The sequence below is a fragment of the Oxyura jamaicensis genome, chromosome 13 (assembly GCF_011077185.1).
Source record: "Oxyura jamaicensis isolate SHBP4307 breed ruddy duck chromosome 13, BPBGC_Ojam_1.0, whole genome shotgun sequence".
NCBI classification, from domain to species: Eukaryota; Metazoa; Chordata; class Aves; order Anseriformes; family Anatidae; genus Oxyura; species Oxyura jamaicensis.
Window position 1 is genome coordinate 16437830 of NC_048905.1, and position 17559 is coordinate 16455388.

A 17559-nucleotide genomic window follows, 5' to 3' on the forward strand; every position below is an offset into this window, starting at 1 on the left:
CTCCAGCTGCCTTCGGGAGAGCAGCCACGCTCCCAGCAGGCACCCAGCTGCCGCCGCTGGCTGCGGTCACGGGGGGTTTTTGGGTGGATAAGGCGTTTGGAGCAGCAGCTGGAGCATCCTGGTGGGCTCTCTGGCCGCCGGACAGGTCAGTGGAAGCACAAAGCATCACTCAATTCTAACGCCGTTCCCCGTTTTCATTGTCTGTCTCGTTCCCGAGGGCAAAGCTCGAGTTTAGTCTATAGTTTGTTTAGTGAGCAGGAAAATATCCGGCTAAGTGGTGATAGAGATGCCTGCGTACACGGCCCCAGCCTGCAGCGAAACACACGGAGATTCCTCCTGACCCCATAAACCTCCTCCGAGGCTGACACCGGAGCCCTCTACGAAAATCCGCCAGGCCCTTGGACAGGGACCGTGCTCGTTCTCCACCTCACTTCTGGCCCCGCAGAGCCATCCCCCAGCACACCGCCGTGAAAAAAGCATTCCCAACACATCCATCACGGTAAATAAGGCTGTCCTGCCAGCCACTGCCTGACAGCAAGGGCTCGAGCAATCTCGACTCTCGCAGAGTAAAAATAAATTGTAAATGAGAATGGATGCCTTCTCCTCTCTGCCATCTGCCATGAGCCCAAGTAACAGCGGCGGTGCCAGCAGCCGGGCTTGGACACCGCCTAGCCCCAGGATGGCCGGGATGGACAAAGGTGTTTTCTTCAGCACCGTTTCATCTGTTTGCAGTGTTTGTCCTCAAAACGAGCGCAACAAACGATGCACTACAGGCTTACACCCTTGACACAACACCACCACGCTTCGGGGAGTATTTCAGAAATCCACTCGGCCAAGATGCAGGAAACCAGCCGTTAACTAAGACCACTGAGACCAGGATTTAGGTCAGTTCGTTTAATCCTCGGTGCCTCAGCTGATAACCCAATTAGAGCTAAACACAACAACCAGCCTCTTCCGTGTTGGGACCTCTCCGAGTTGCACCGGTACCCTCCTCCCCATGCATCTGCTCGGAGACGTTGCTGACTGCAGCTATATAAAGCCCGTCTGAGCTGCCCAGACAGTCTTGGAGCATCCTTCAACAACCATAATTAACAGCCTACAGACTGCCGTCAGAATTAGGCTCGGTGTGAGAAAGATCAAGTTCCTCTAAGTCTACGTGCTACAAATTCCTCCTTATGAACGCCACGGTAGCGTTTTACTACGCTGTCAGTGCTAGAAATTAAAAAAAAAAGAGAGATTAAGATAAACGCTAATTAAGCATGAGAAGGAGCACGCAGGATGTCATAATCCTTCCCGTGCCACGTGTCTGCGTATCAAGCAGTGCGAAATAAACAGAGTAAGCCCACTGCAGCTCATCTGCTAAAGGAGCGTGCAAACACGCCCCGTGCCCGACGCGTCTGCGTTGCCGGGACCGCAGCTCGGGCAAGGGGCTATCTCCACTCCCAATTTTTTTTTGGAGGGAGCAGGGAGCCGGCGGTGCAGGCAGGGCCCTGCCACAGGGCATCACCCTGCAGCCATGGGGACACCAGTGCAGCCATGGGGACACTGGTGCAGTGATGGGGACACTGGTGCAGTACCACGGGCAGGCGGTGACGGAGGACCCGCGCCGTGCAGAGCCCGTCCCGTTGCCTTCCTCTTGCAGATGGAGACTTGCAGCGGCATGCTCCAAGTCGCCCAGTGAGCCCTGGGAGGAGCTGGGAGCACTGGGAACACAGCGAACTGGCCGTGATGTGATGGACGTGCGTGTGCCATGGATAGTGGGAGAGCTTTGGCACAGCAGGGAGAGATCGCCGCAGCTCCGGGTGCTGGGAAACCCCACATCTCCCCTCCAGGCCGAGTAAAACGACCTGATCCTCGTGTCCAAAAGCACACGCGTCTGGCTGTGCCTGCAGCCACTTCTCAGCTCACCTCTTCAGCTCACTCCCAGCTGGGGTCACGGCTTCAGCAGGCCAGGCTGCGCACGGCCTCTGGCCGAGCAGGGCCGGCCTCACGGAGCCTCCGCCGAATCCTCAGCGATGCGAAACCCTCCTGGCAAGCCTCGCACCTCGCAGCCTTCACGCTCGAAAGCGCAGTTTCTCCCCTCTTCACCACGCGCATCCCAGGCTCGCCTTTTCCTGCATTAAGTCTGCCCCAAATTCATCCCTTCCGGCTTTTCGGCTCGCATCGGCGTGGAAGCTTAGTTTTAATTTTAAGCCAAATAAGCACGATTGCATCTATTTCCCCAAAGATGATAAGGCGCATCGCAGGCTGGATTTGCAATCTTACTACTTCATTTATTTAGGCCTTCTTGGAAAACAGATAAGCTCGCACATCCAAAGGCAGCGAGCACGCCAGCACTTTATCACAATGATGCCTCTGTCTTTTCATGAAGAACTGGAAATGCTCAAATTATTAACTATCAAAGCAGAACACTTCAGAAATGATAGAACGCCGCCGAAATTGTAAAGGAAAGCAGATCAGTTGTCTGGAAATCTCCCAACAGCTAATACGCTCAAATTGTAATCTAAATGTCTTTTTGTTTTGAATTGTCTGGGATTAGGGTTGGGAAAAGACTCAATTATTCTACTCAAACTCTTCTGAATTATTTATGAAAACTAAATAAAGGATAAATTGGGCACTGATGAACTGAGGACCTGGCGGTGAAGAGAAAGTTGTGTACCAGAAAACAAGCAATTTTCCCTCAATAGCACTGTTTACTGTTTCTTCCCTTCTGTAGGAACTGACAATTTGTCTCGGGGCCGCTGCCGCCCGCCCCGTGCCGGGGAAACCGGCCACACGGTCACGTCGGTGCCTCGGGCACCTGAGCTGCCGCGTTTCCCAGGATCGGACCGCTCTGCTTCAGCTCCATTTCCAAGGCTCGTCAGGAGCTCTTGTCCCTACAAGCCCTTAAATGATCCGTGGCACTCACTTTTCACTGGCAGGACAGGCCCACGTTACCTGCCTCGGTTATTTCCCCATCCCTTCAGCCCAGCAGGGCACGGTGCTGGGCTGGCAGCAGGACCACGGTGAGGTGCAGGACCACGAGAAGTTGCTGCGACGCAGAAGCCATCCCATTACCCACGGACACATTCATATTTGTTGTTACTTCTGAAGTCTGCTGTAGTGAAGCAAAAACCGTATCGATCTTCCCCCTCAAAAAAAAACCCAGACCCTAAATGAAGTAGAAATAACGCATCCCCCGATTCTGACATCCTCGTTTTTCACTTCACATCAGACTGGCTTGGGACGGGTGGTCCTCCATTTGTGGCTGAGACCTGGAAGGCAGGAGCGGGACTCGGATCCTCCCTCACCACAGCATCTCACGCATGGCTGCTGAGCCCCACGGAGGGTCTCCATCCACCAGAAGTCGTGATCCAGCGTGCCCCACAACATCAGGACAGCGTGGGGCAATGAGCACCCTGCCACGCACCAGGAGCCACTGTGCTGCCATCCCGGTCTTACCGACAGAACCTCCTGCCCACAGCCCTGGAAGCCGCCACCACGGGTCACCCCGTGACAAATTGGTGTCCCCACACATCCCCTTTGCAGCCCGGGGCTCAGCTCGCCGTGCCGCAGCACATCCCTGCTGTGCTTCTCCCAGGTGGCTCCGTTACCGCAAGCGCATTCCTCCCGCGGCTCCTGCCACTTCACAGCTTCCTCTGCCCATCGGCCCCATCTCTGCGCCTCTTCACTACCTTTCTGCGAGATCCCCGCATCGATTTCAAGGTTCTCTGACTCACTTACAAACCCCTCTAATAAAGTGGGCCACCAATCTCGCCGCTATTCAGCTCCCACTTTACGTGCTCTCCCAAGGGCTGTGCTTTTACAGCAACTGCTCGGCGGGGCTGAGGCTGCCAGTTATCCCCGTTAGCCCCAAATACCAACCCCAAAACATCGAATTCAGATCCTTTAGTAACTGCTTCCCACTTGTATGAAATCAGCTTCTGGGCGAGAGCCAAGAAGCTGAATCTGTTTTGGTCTTTAAATCTAAACTAAAGAAGCACTCGTCTAGCGCTGCTTTTAATTAGCTTTGAGAACTGCGACAAGCCCGGGGACGGGGCAGGGTCCTGCACGGACGATGGCAGCCCTTGCATGGGTTCTGTTTAGGCACACAAACGTTTGTGTCCCCAGAAAGTTTCTGCAATAATAAAACTTCTCTGAAGCGCTTCACACTGCAGAGCACGGGCAGGAAACGATGAGAAATTAAGCCCATCGCTCAACATCGAGTGCATGTCGAAAAGCACAACGTGTGTGCTGGTGAGACAGCAGCCAAGAGAGGTGGGAATCAAACGGCCCCAGCCTGTCTGAAATCACACGTTTGTTACCTCTTCCCTTTTACAAACCAAGTTATCTGAGATCCTCCCTGACCCCCTTCTATCTGCACAGCCCGTTGGGCTCTGCGAGCATCACTCTGAGCGATGGGCAGAATTTCTTCTGTGGTTGTGCAGCGATGGTTCGCAGCATGAAGGACAGAGGAGTGGTTTTGGAAGCCCAGATGACAGGTTTTCTGCAGGTTTTGGTTCGACACCTTTCCTTCCTCCTGGCCAAAGTCCTCCCTCAGCCACCGTCCCCTTCTCCATCGCCCTTCTGCCCCAGGGAAGGCTGCACAGGTCCCTCCCGCTGCCTTGCAGGGTTTTCTCCTCCTTCCCAGCCAGCACTATTAGCCCTTCATTCTTTCAAGCATAAAATTGTTTGTTGTAGCTCATGAGTCACAAGGATTTTTAGAGAAAGAGAAAACAATGAGAACAATGGGAGCCCTGGGAATATTTTTTGGTCGGACAAACTGTCTTCGTATCAGCTGGAGCCAGCACCTACGTGGGACCAGCCGGTGGCAGCCCACCCAGCTCACCCAAGGCTCATCTCCCAGGCATTTTGTCACATTTTTTCCAGCCCGTTCCAAAACAAACCGAGCAGCAATATTCAGTAGCAGGGCTAAGAAACGTGGCAATGCCTGGTGTGTGTTTGTAAGCAGTGATACTATCTGCCTGTGGGGAGAAAAATACTTACTCCCGTGTTCATTTGGGAGCCAGTCTGCTATCTCTTAATCTATTCTTGTTTCCTCTTGAAATGCTGAATGTTAAAGATTCAATGAACAACAGAATTTAAAATAGGAACAAGAAGCATTTTTGTCTTGCCCTTCTCAGCATTCAGAAGACAATGGTATTAATCTGTTATAACCATGCTGGCTTGGGAAAAGCGACAAAGACACTGCAGTCAAACCTTTCAACAGAGACCTATTTTCTCTTAATCCAGCACAGTAAAAGTATGTCCGGTCTTACTTGGCCAGATGGTCCCTTATAAAAGCCTTCCTTAGAGCATGGAGAGCCCAGGGACTAAATTCACTTTGCCCTGTAGCAGCATATACCTATCGCAGTGGGAAAAAAAAATAAACACAAAAGGAACTAGTGCAATAACAATTACTTTCTAGAAGGGAATCAGGATCTAATTGAGGATGCTTTAGCAGGGTTAAATCCTTGGAAAGAGATATAAAAAACATCCTTCAAAACATGGAAGGAATATCTAAACAAGGAAAGCAGAAAATAATGTAAATTGTATAAATTTGTGGTTTGCCCCTCATCTTGAACAGGGCGTGCAGCTGTGGTCCCATAACCTCGAAAAGGATGGAACTGAAGTGGAGGTGAGGAGCCCAGCACCTGCAGAGGAGGGCCAGGACGGGGCTGGAGCTCAGCCCGAACAGGGATGGCCGAGGCGCTATCAGGCAGAGGGTTACTCCACGATGCAGGTCCTTCTTCCCTAGCAAAATATTCTGGCCATGCAGCCCGATACAGGGCAGCGTTTTGGATCCCAAGCAGTTCAGAAGCTCATGACTAACCTCCTGGCTGACGCCGTGACTCAGATGTAGCATCCAAAGGAGGCCCCATGCCGCTGATGGCTGGGAGCTGGAGGATGTAACCAGCGAGCATCATTACACACTTGCCTTGTTCCTGCGCTCCCTCCTCAGACACTGACAACTGCTCCCTGTCAGAAGCAGGATGGAGGGCTCCGTGACTGCCATCCAGCCCAGCCAGGCTTGCGCTCACATCCCCAGCAGCCCTATAGCTGGGGGCAGGATCGCATTAACGCACCGATAAAAGGAGCAAACATCCCTCCTTCAGGCACGTCTCCTTCCCTGCTGCAGGCTCAGCAGCGAGGACAGGGAGGACCTGAGCACACATCCTGCTCCCACCAGCTCCCCGGGCAGCACCACCAGCTCGGGACGGCAGCACCACGGAGGGTGAGGGGACCGCTGCTCATTTCTAGGCCAGGTCTGGGGACAAACAAGCCAGAAGGAGGTTAATACAACCAGGTACTGCAGGTCTCAGGAGCTGCCGATGTCTGTCCCCATCCCGTGGACCTCCTGACCCAAGACGTCCTCTGCCAGCACCCCTGGGGCACGGAGCAGGGCTGTCACCTCGGCACGGCTTCGCAGAGCCCGGTGTCTGGGCCACGTCAGAGCCCAGGCAGAGCCCTGTGACACGCTCAGATAAATATAATCACCCTCCCTGGCACCGGCCCCCAGCGCGGATGTTTACAAACAGCTCAGTACTTTTCCATGTTAAGAAGCTTGTTTTTCCAGATGCCTCGTATCGGGTGGTTTTTAATGTGTATAGTTAATCCCTTCTCGCAGAGTCTTTCATAATAAACATCACCCCCTGACCCGGCTAATAACTATGGAACACTAATGCTTTTGATTTTTTATCTCCTGCGCATGTTGGCAGGGGAATGCAGATGGCAGCTCGGCTCCAGCCCACTCACAGGGACCGGGGACATGACTTTGTGAGGGACAGGAGAGGCTGGGGACAACCCCGCTCCCTCCCGCAGCCCATCCCACAACATTGCTGCCCCCAGACTGCCTGCACCTGGGGAGCTGATGGTGTGCAGAAGTGCCATCGGTCATTATAAAGCCACCAGCCAGGTGTACCCGAGTCTGAGTTACTGCTTGAAAAGGCTGCACCATCCCCAAAGTGTCCTGGGCAGACTGCCTGGCAGGCTCTGACACCTGATAGTGAGTTCATCATGCTTTCCACGTTACCCTCTTGTGGTTCCCATCCTCAGTGTGATAACGAATTGTTTCACGTGAAGCAGGTTTGACAGTGGTGTGCTTTCTGTTTTGCACTCCTCCATACTTGCCATACACGATGGCCACCAGGCTCCATGCTGAAATCCTCCAAGCTGCTGTACCCAGACGTGTTTCCCCACAGAAGGAGCCCAGGCATGGCTGTGGACCCATGGCTGTGGGCCCATGGGTCACGGCAGAACTTGGGGCAGATGTGGAAGGGTTTGGGAGAAGCTGTCCCAGAGGAAATCCACAAACCCATGCTCACTGTAGGCCCCTCCAAAATGCACACTGTGACATGCCTCGGCCCTGTCATGCCGGGCCTGTGATGCTGTGCCAGACCCTCAGCTCTCGGGCCTGGCCTCTGGGTCTCACCTGGAGCTGAACCCAACCAGTGCCAGGCCCCATGGCCGCAGCGAAGATGCAGGAGATGGGACTGGAGCTGAGATCTGCTTGGCTTCCCACCACCATTTTGTCCAAGACGGTTTGTCAGCTTGAGCCTCCTGGCCAAAGTCCAGCCTGAGGAACTGCACATCTCCTCCCCGAGGTCCCCTGCAGTTTTGGTTCCGAAATGCCACCGTGGCTCGCTCTGTCCCACTGTCGGGTGGCCTCCCGCAGGTGCCAGGCTGAGCTTGGCTCCACGTCCGAGGTTCACTGAGACGTGTGTCCCGGGCAGCACAGGCCCTGGAGCAGGGGGGCGAGCCGGGCCTGCACGGGCCCTGACCTGATGTCACCCTGGGCAAAACTGCAGAGCAGCAAAAATTGGGTCTGAACGTCCTCCACCAAGTCCCGAAGCATTTCAAATTTATACCCCGTAACTTCAGCAGCAGCCGGGTGAGCTCCTAGCTGGCTGGTAGGCGCAATTCATACTGAAGAGAGCAGTGCGAGTGTAGAAAGGTGCAGAAAGGGCACTCCTGATGCCCTTGTTTTGGAGGATTTCACCAGGCAGCATGGCAGCATGCGTGGCACCGTCAGTGATGCCCGAGTTGTGTTGTGGCACTTCTGAGCAGGCCTAGCACCACGGGGGTCCTGAGGACAATACTGGGCTCTCCTGGTGTCATTACAAACGTCAGGGACAGGACATCATGTCACGGAGATGGCAATGGTGACACAGGAAGACGACGTACCTTAAATGCTTCACTGTGTGACCTGAGGCTCAGCTCACAGCATACACCCACCACTCATTTCAGGAGGCGTATCTATAACTAAAAATTTACATTCCTAGCCCTCACATGCGACTGTCCAACAGCCTGTCAGCAGGCAGTGACATCTGTATCTCCTGCTCTTTGTTATCTGGAGTGTTTCCAATTACCTCAGCTGGAAATAACAGCTTCTCAGCTCTTCTCTTTACTCAAGGCACAAGCAAGCTGGACTTTTTAAAGTCTCTGTCCACTGCCAACAACACACGAGATACATCAATGTAAATCTGCCACAGCGATAAGAACTAAGTGCAGCTATAACTCAGGCGGTGACCACAGGAAAACCTCAAAATCTCTGCTCAGCTTGATGCAAACTGAGGATGTTATAGAGGTTTGTGCTCACCGGGCCACAGTCCCAGGAGATGCACAGCGTGGGGGCTCAAGAAGGGATCTGCAGCCTACGCTAAGGGAGGCTGCAAGAAGGTACCAGACAAGCCAGCTTCACCTTCATCTGAACTTAGCTCTGTTTGGACACTGGTCTAGACGACGGGGAACGCACCAACAACGTCACTCTGGCTTTGCTCACACTGCTCTGGAAATGACGATGACCACTGCCAAACAGTGCAGTTGCTACAACAGCAGCTCGTGCTTGGTATAGTTTCCACATCTGTTGGAGATGTATCCGAGAGCCACGCGAGGGAAAGCAGGACACAGCTGGAATGGGATCCAGGCGGGCACCCAAACCTGGGAAGCTCAGCACGTGGCCGCCCTGACCCTGCAGGACCTCCCAAACCCTCCAAACCTCCCCTCTCCCCACCTGCATCAGTAGGAATCCCCCTGGGGACCACAGTCCGGTGGGGTTGGGCACAGGGACCCCCAACCCTCCACCTGAGCATCCTCCAGGTACCTCTGACTGCTCCCTCCAGTGCCCAGCCCAAGCACCGCAGCGCAGTCTGTGGCATCTCAGAGGATGCTCTGAGCAGCCAAAAACCCTGCGTACCTCAGAGGGCTTCTTCTCCTTCTGCCGGGACCAGTTGGATTTGGTATTCGGAAGCTTGGAGCATCTGGACGCAGACGTGGTGTGACCTGCAAGGAGGCAAAGGAGACATTACCTGAAAAAGAGAGCAACTTTTATCCTTATCTTTGCCACTGCCACTACTACAGCCTCAGCCAACGCTTTGGGTCAATGCTAAGAGGTGATAACACCTTGACGTGGCATTATTCTTGCGCACCTCTCAGGGTACTTCACCAAAACAGACTGACATCACTTTTCTGCTGCTACAGGTGATGAAATAAAGGCCCCTGAGATTTAAGAAAGCTGTGGTCAAAGGCAGACATCAGGCAAGGTCCCAAGAATGAATGGCTTTCCCAAGGGAATGAGCCTGGGCTTATCCCTCCTGAAATCAGGTACCTACTGGAATCAGAACTTAAGGAAGAGTAAAGTTTTCTAATGTGGATGCTCAAAGCGAAGCAGCTGAACTGCTCAAGGACTTCAGGCTCCATGGTAAAAAACCAGTGACCACATGGGTGAAACTTCCCTGTCAGCGCCAGCACTAATAACTTCCACGCCTGCGTGCGGTTCAGCAGCCCCCTCTGCACCTAATGGAAACCACACAACAGTACGCACTTCAGTAGTAAGAGAGTATTTGCTCTGGGATTTGGGATTACTTTACTCTGGGATTATTATGAATGGACTCTCATTATCCTGACTCGAGCAGTGTTACCACACCGCTGCCACCTCCACAAGGCAAACGCTGCTGAGGCTGAAATGCGACGGGAGCACTGTGTTATTAGTTTGTATTTCCAGCCCAGAGCTGTTACTATCACTACTACTACCAGCAAAAAAGGAAAAAGCTATCTGTATTTGGTAATACTAAATAATAAACCAACTACTGAAAGATTTTGTGTCTGCCCCTGACCCCTGCTTTCCTGTATATGTAAGATAAAACCAAGACTGGATCTCATGGTGTCAATTGTTCCCGAAGGACAACTGGTTTCTGACCGTGGGGTCAGCCTAGATGACACCGAAGTGGGCTCCACATTAATGCAGGCTTTTTTTATGCCAGTACGCCAGAGGACTGGGTTTGCAAAGTACAGAGCAGAAAGCCCTGAGCTGTAACTGCCGGAAAAAGCTGCTTTACTCGGCGAGTTGCTCCAAGCACTGCAGAGGCAGACCCCGAGTTTATGCCGACAGATCGAGGCACTAATTTCCACTTTGCCCCCTCTTTTCAAGCTACAACGTGGCTACAGCTGCGCAGACTTAGCTAACAAGTTACCACCATCCTTTCCTGGCAGAGGCACAGAGAAGAAGGTCATCATTTTGTTGACAATTATCCTGCAGGAGAGCATTCACCAACAGCTTAGCCATCACCTGCAGCACAAATACCCAAGTCCAGCGGAGGTAAGGCCACGCTGCTTACCACCACGCTGAAAGATGCCTTAACCCCGAACGGTGCAGAAGCTAAGGCAGCTGTTTGGTAAGCTGCTGAGCACCTGGGGATTAGGAGATGGGAAATTTGGAGCTTGGCATCCAAATGAAGCCCCCTGAGCCGAAGATGCTTCATGTCACGGGAGGTGAGGGCTGCTGCTGGTGTGCACCCGGAGCCTGAAGCACTTCCCATCCCAGCCCTGCCACAGCGGCAGCAGCTCCCATCCTGTGGCCCCAGCTGGTGCTGCCAGCACAAGCTGGGCTCACTCAGACCGTGGTTTTGGATAAAGCTGTGGGAAGCACAGCCAAACCCAGCAAGATCAGCCTTTCCGTAACCCCCTGTAATCTCCCCATCATCTTGTTAGGAGCAGGCCCGGGAGTTGGGTGTCTTTAGCACGGTCCCTTTCGCTCGCGGATACTCCTGCAGCCAGATCCTGTAAAGTGTGGAGAGCAAATTCCCAGCACGGCCCGGATGAAATTACTGTGACATTCACGAGAAACCAAGAACAACGAGTAGGGAACTACAGCGACTAGACAAGGGATTATACTCGTGTCTCGAGGGTGCTGCACAGCCGAGGCACTGCAGTATTTCTGCAGTGGGTGAAACCCTGAAATAAGTGGGAGAGGAAAGCGCTCTATTTATAGCCAAAATTCAGCACATTTGCACATGTTTATTGTTGAGCACATGCTTCTGCACTCCCTGAATGAGGATGAAGTGAGGTATATGTTTAAAAGCAAGCGTGGGCTTGCAAGTTTAGCTGGCTTGAGCCCTATCCCTTTTCCCACATCACTCCTCAGATCACCAGGGAAGAAGGCGGCTCTGGTTTTGCCCTGACCCCAGCAAAAACTTCCCTTTCCCCCAGTACAGCTCAGCCAGGAGCTGACTGTGCCCGGGATGCAGCACACATGCAAGGACAACTTGTCTACAGACCGCTTTTGCTCCGCTTGCAGATCTGCGCTCAGCAGCGTTTGCAGCTCTCCCTCACCCAAACTCCTCGCACGAGGGAGACACTTCCATCAGCTCGGAGGAGCCCACAGCCAGACATTTAAATTGGTATCAGCTTGTCGTACATCAGGGCTGCATTTCTGACAAACCCAACCCCGCGCACAATTCATTGCGCGGCGACTTCCCAGCAAATGCAGTTTCCTCAACTCCTCGCCAAGTAATTATTCCGCCGCTTTCCCTGCTGGAGGTGAATCACTTAGTTAGCTCGTTCAAAGCCTTGAATTAAAGGTCTTACTGTCAGTGGTGTCAGAGTTATCACTGCTGATCGAGTACTTTCGTCGTTTTTCTTCCATCTGCAACAGAAAGAAATGGGACGTTACACTTCATGGCCAGGACCCTCACCCGGTACCAACGCCCGCACGCCGCGCTGTCCCAACACCTACCCTCGCGACAGAGCACCCGGGGGCTTAGGGAAGGAAGCAAGCAACTCTCAGAGGGCTTTTATTGTTAAACATCAAGGGCATGAGCGTTTCTGTACCAGCCCTCCCTGCTGCCAGAAGGCAGAAGGGGCCTGGCGCCGTCCCGCCAGCAGGTCCAGGCTGCGCGTTCGAGAAGCGCACAGACACAAGAATGGAAACTCTGTGCACTCTTAGTATGTCTGCAGGGGAAAGTCCAAGCATCACTGAATTCTAGAGGACCCCTGTGTGCAATGAGGCCGGGGTTTTACCCTCTGAGTCATCTTCCCACTCGGGCGGTATCAGCTTTTCAGACGGCTGGTGCATCCGCCGCGCAGTCAGCACGCTAGCGCAGCCCGAAGCACGCTTCCCACAGCCCAGACCTCCTCCGCCTGCAGGGTGAGCCCCGGCTCTGGCCACAGCTTTGCTGTCCTGGAGACAAAGCCACGGCATCCGGCACTGCCATGGCGAGGAGGAGGAGGAGAAGGGACCCGCTTGAAGCTCGGCCACCGGTTTGCTTTGTGGCTTTGAACAGGACAGAAGCGCCTGAAATCAGCAGGCTCCCCAGAGCTCGCCCCTCGGGAATCAGGCAGAACCAAAAGGCATGCACCTGTACGAGCAGGTGCTTGAAAAAAGAGGGAAAAATAAAGAAATATATATATATATATGTTTAAAACTGCTGAAGACCTTTACTAGGGTTTACCAGGTGGGGATCGGTGCAACCCCAGCTCCCAGGCAGGGCTGTGAGCGCTGCGGGTGGAAGCTCTACAGCACTACGCACAGACCGAGCCGCTCAGCAACAGGCTGGAAGCTAAAATCCACCTGCAGAGAACAGCGCTAATCTCGCAGAAATCATCCCGGTACTTTCTGAGATGTTCTGCAGGAATCTGAGGCACATACACTGCTTCTTCCCCAATATTAAGAGGGAACGACACCAAATGGGGTTCGGCAGCAGCAGTAGGAATTAGCAGCAGAGCCGCTGGAGCATGCCATTCCCCCGAACAACTGGAGAAGTCCCGCTGCCTGAGAGCTCCCAGGTAGTTAAGCACATAAAACTCTCCCGGTGCCTGCATTTGACAACATACGTGCTATGTTTTATCACGCCATTAGAAGGGATAATACCACCAAGTATCATAAACATTTTAACTATCGGCGTTGTTGTAAGGCATTGCCCTGTCAAAACAAGATTAAAAATGTTCCCTGAGACTATGGCAATAGCGACACTTTCCTCCAGCGATTCCAGGGGAAACAGATGTTATTAAACCGGCCTCCTTCCAAGTAGCCGGTAGATTTTCGCTTGGGGAAAATTACATTGAAGGCAGATTTAACTGCAGTTTACTTACTTTTAGTGGAAATTCTACCTGAACACTTGAGACTGGTTCTCACTGGTTTGAGGTGGGAGCGGGGGCAGCGATGGAGCTGGGCGCTCATCGGCTGAAGGTGCTGGGCACTGAGATCACACACACCAAAGCCAGAGGGGAAAAGGAACACCTGAGCCAAAGCAAAGGCATGCTGCTGATACCCAGTGCCATTCCCAGGGTTTTCCACCATTGGCATTGCTGTCTGTCCCCCGGAATGAATAAGGGGCATGGTCAATTCCCAGCAGGGTGGCAGGGTGCTGGGGCCAGTCTGGGCTCTGCGGCATTTGTGGGATGATGCACTAATCACCCCTTTAATTAAAACTGGTCCCCATGTCCTGCTCCTGTCCTGCTCCTACCTACCCAGCACACTTGTACAACATCGCTGTAGGGCATTAAAAGTTTGTATTCACATGCAGAAGTGGTTCACATTGCAAGCAAACAGCGGCTCCTTTTCAGTAAATTATTTTTGCCGGCTCCTTTTCAGTGAATTATTTTGCCCCTGCTTGAGAGCCTCCAAGACAGCACCCTCTGAACCAGACTGCATTTCAATTGCTCCGTCTGAAATCCTGGCTTGAGCAAAGTATGGGCATCTCGGAGCAAGGCAGCACCAAAATGCAGCCACAGCCTGGGCAGGGGATGGCACACGGTGGCACAGCAGGGACACGGTGGCACAGCAGGAAGGCGAATGTGTGCCCCAAACCACGGGGGGCTCCGCCAGACCTCGCCAGAAAATGGTTAACTCCCCGGCAGCGCTAAGGAGATGCCGTTTCCTGAAGGACTCATCTTCTTGAGCCCGCCAAACAGTAGTAAACTGCACGGTACTTAACAGAGGAATTTACTGTAGAAGAAGGGGAATTGGGCAATTTCCCCAGCTGGAGCTCGGGGCTATGCAGTGGGGGGGAGGGGGGTGCCCGCCCTGCCCTCACACCCCCTCAGCCATTCAAAGTCTCCACCAAATGTACTCTCTGGGCCAAAACACATCCTCCGTTTACGTTAGAGGCTATCCTTTCACTTTTCACTGACCCGTTCCCCACATGGCATCATTATTAAAGCCATAAACAAATCCCCCAAAATTTGTAATACTTCGAAAAGGTCGCAGTTAGGTCAAACTTGGCCCAAAATCCAGCTTTTACAGAGCCAGAAACCAAGAGAAAGGTTTCTGTGTATGCTCGCTTAAAAAATTCAAATAGAAACAGATGTGGGTTTCTTTTATAAACAAATGAACATCCCCCTGAAGTGTCTGCAACTCCGACTGACTGCGGAGCCCGCCTAATGCCTGGAAACCCGAAAATGGAATTGATTGCGAACTAACACATGTTCAGCACCGCCTTTGTTCAAGCTGAAAAAGGCAGATAAATGCTAAACCCAGGAACACGATGGCCTTCCATCAGCCCAAACAAATTTAAATCACCGGGGCCTTGCACGGATTGGCCTCAGGACGGGCGGCAGGATTGGCAGCACAGCCCGAGGGCTCGGGCAGGGCTTCACCTTGAGCTGCAGCCTCCAACTTCCCCAGAGAATTCCCAAAGTTCCTGCGTCCCCTTCCCCTTTACTCTGGGCACAAACAGGGATGCGGAGAGCTTTTGGAGATGCAACTTTGCCCAGCGTATGCACGCAGGGAGAAGCGAAGGGAGACCTGGAGAAGCACCTGCCCAAAAACCCCAAGCCCCTGGCCATCGCTGCACAGGGCAGCCCTGTGCCGGTACCAGTACCAGCGTGCATCCCGAATGCCTTGGGCAGGCTCCTCGCCTTCTACAAGCCCTTTCCACTGTCCTCACGCTCAGGGGAATCCGCTGGTGTTTCCCAGCTCCCTGCCAACCCTTCCGTACGGCCAGCCCACGTGGGGCTTGGAGCTGCCGGTGGCACCGCGTGCGGCGGCCCTTTGGGTCACCGGGGGGACGGCTCCGAACCAGAGCAAACGAGCAAGGGAAATCCACGCACGCCTGTAACCACTGCTCCCACGGGGAACACGGCACCGAAATCTGCACAAGCTGCAGTAAAAGGAGCATTTGGTCACCAGCCCATCTGCGTGCTGAGGGATGCGCCGCGCTCCGTCCCCCCTGCCCTGCGACCTCTCGCTCGGTGACAGTTGAGCAACGCCGGCTGAATTCTGCGCGCTGTTTGCGAGCTGCAATGAGACTGCAGAAAACCACTTCCCTGTTTGTTCTTCCAGTGCAGAAATAGGAACACAAACAGAAAATAGTGCCCCCAGCGGCACGCGCGCCCTCCGTCCAGCCCCAGACCGCCGCGTCCCAGCGCGTCCCTGCGCGTCCCAGCACAGGGCAAGGGCGCCGGGTGGGTGACATGGGGCGCCGGGGCCGCTCGGTGACGCTTCCCCTCCGCGTTAACCATTTGCTGGCTCTGTCTAGGAAAGGCAGCGAGTTATTAGAAAGTGCAAGAAGGGAGGAGAGCGGGAAGGTCCCAGCCGCAGCAGGGCTGTCCTCGCAGCCTGGTCCCAGCAGCGGGTCCCGGTGCCGAGGGTGGCTGCGGGGGGGTTCGGGGCGAGTGTCGGCAGCCCCCCGCCAGAGGAGCAGCCCCGCTCTCACGACAGCAGCAGCAGAAACTTTTCAGCCGAAGGATGCTCACCGGCTGTGCCAGCAGCCGGCCAGCACGTTTTGGCGCATAGCCCCCGAGTCTCGGGGGAAAGCGGCGCTTGCTCTGTTCTTAACCTCCCTGGGTAACCCCAGGGAGCGCAGATGTGGAAAGCCACGACCCCGGCGGGCAGAAGACGCGCGCTCACGGCAACGTTCGGGTCGGGGCAGCCTGGCGGGGTGGGAGGCAATTGGGGTGCTCCTTTTGCTCGTCCCCCCACAGCTGCCCCCAAATAACCAACGTCCCCATGCCCGCTGCCTGCCGTCCTAAGCAGCCCAGGTGGAGCGGGGCCGCTCCTCCCCAGCTGCCAGCTCCGTTGGCTGTCTTGGCTCCTGGGGGCACAATTTAACCTCATTTAAATTTAAAACAAAACAAGCCCTCGTTTACTTCCTGTGCTTTGCCTTTTTCCAAATCTAGCCGGGGATTTTTTTTTTTCTTTATTGCTCACATTTATAACTTTCCTTTCCTTTTCTGACTTGTTACCCTCTAATTACCCATCCTTTCTGCAGCAAGCCCGGACGTATCGCAGGTAACAGGAAAGGTTACCGTGGGCACCCAGGGCCACCCCTGCCTTCGTGCAGGACCGCGTGGGGCACGGCGTGCAGCCGGAGCCCCCTCCTGCAGGTCTCAGGGCATCCACAGCCCGGAGCAGCATCAACAGGAGCCACGGGCACTCAGCCTCACAGGAGGCAGCCGGAGGAAGCCGAAGACCTGTCCTTAGTAAACGCCTCAGTTCGAGGATCACCTGTCCACCGACTTTCGGAACTTGGTGTCAACCACTACCAGCAGCCACCGATACTCCAACTGAATTTCATCTCCCTGCCTAGAAATCTAGCACATCCCCTTCCAATTCTTTGCTACAAGCCTTCATTTTTAGCGATCAGCCTCAATTTTCCTAGGAAAAACAAATTTAACCTTTGATTTAACCTTTCGGCGAGCTATTTTTACTCCCATCTCAAGCTTATTTTAACCTCGGTAGCCAATAAACGCTTAAAGGTCAAACCCCATTCCTGAGAGCCCGGCTTCACCCCTGGGAGGAAGGCTGAGATCGCTGATTTTTCCGGGGCAGAATCCCCTCTTCCGACCGTCCCAGCGGCAGGAGGGGCCGGGCACAGAACCAAAGGAGGGAAACACCGCTGGGCGAAGCGGGGGGGAATGCTGAAATGCCTCCTGCCCTCCTCGGGATGCTCGGGGATGCCGGCTGCCCCCCGTATACACACACGCTGCCCCCGAGCTGGGCATCCCGGCGGCTCCCCTGCTTTGGCATCGCTGCCCAACTTCAACGTTGCAGTGAGCGGGGATGGTGGCACGGCTCGGCATGGCACGGCTCGGCATGGTAAAGCACGGCATGGCACGGCATGGTAAAGCACGGCACGGTATGGTAAAGCACGGCATGGCACGGCTCGGCATGGCATGGCACGGCTCGGCGGGCCGGAGGCAGGTGGGGAAAGCTCCGAGGCTGCAGCGGGGCGGCCCCGGGCCCCGAGCGGGATGGAGCCGGCCCCGCCACGCCCCCGGGCCCCGGCCCCACCGGGCACGGCCCCCGCCGCTGCCTCCCGCCCCCGGCTCCCCCCGGGGATGAAGCGGGCGGAGGGGGGGGGG

The 17559-nt window shown here is 54.5% G+C and overlaps 2 protein-coding genes across 3 annotated transcripts in view; one reads left to right on the forward strand and one right to left on the reverse strand.

The window, feature by feature from the left end:
- Window positions 1-11992, reverse strand: part of JADE2 (jade family PHD finger 2) — a 58893-nt gene extending 46901 nt beyond the window's left edge. For both annotated transcript variants that reach the window (XM_035338529.1, XM_035338528.1), the window contains exons 1-2: window positions 11845-11992; window positions 9176-9261 (exon numbers count right to left, since the gene is read on the reverse strand). In XM_035338529.1, the coding sequence (XP_035194420.1) occupies window positions 9176-9261; window positions 11845-11902 (144 nt within the window). In that variant the 5' untranslated portion in view covers window positions 11903-11992. The remainder of the gene's footprint in view (window positions 1-9175; window positions 9262-11844) is intronic.
- A 2943-nt stretch (window positions 11993-14935) lies between these two features.
- LOC118173980 lies at window positions 14936-16969 on the forward strand. The gene is made up of 5 exons (XM_035338953.1): window positions 14936-15135; window positions 15601-15660; window positions 15735-16117; window positions 16467-16486; window positions 16636-16969. The coding sequence occupies exons 1-5, from the start codon at window positions 14936-14938 to the stop codon at window positions 16876-16878; spliced, it is 906 nt and encodes a 301-aa protein (XP_035194844.1). The 3' UTR covers window positions 16879-16969.
- Window positions 16970-17559: the final 590 nt, after the last annotated feature.

Bases quoted from the DNA above. Each gene is read 5' to 3' on its own strand.
- LOC118173980 (XM_035338953.1), top strand. From the start codon at position 14,936: ATGCGGAGAGCTTTTGGAGATGCAACTTTGCCCAGCGTATGCACGCAG. The intron at 15,136-15,600 runs GTCCTCACGCTC...CCCTCCGTCCAG, and splicing joins TTCTACAAGCCCTTTCCACT to CCCCAGACCGCCGCGTCCCA. The intron at 16,118-16,466 runs GTCGGGGCAGCC...TCCTTTCTGCAG, and splicing joins GCGCTCACGGCAACGTTCGG to CAAGCCCGGACGTATCGCAG.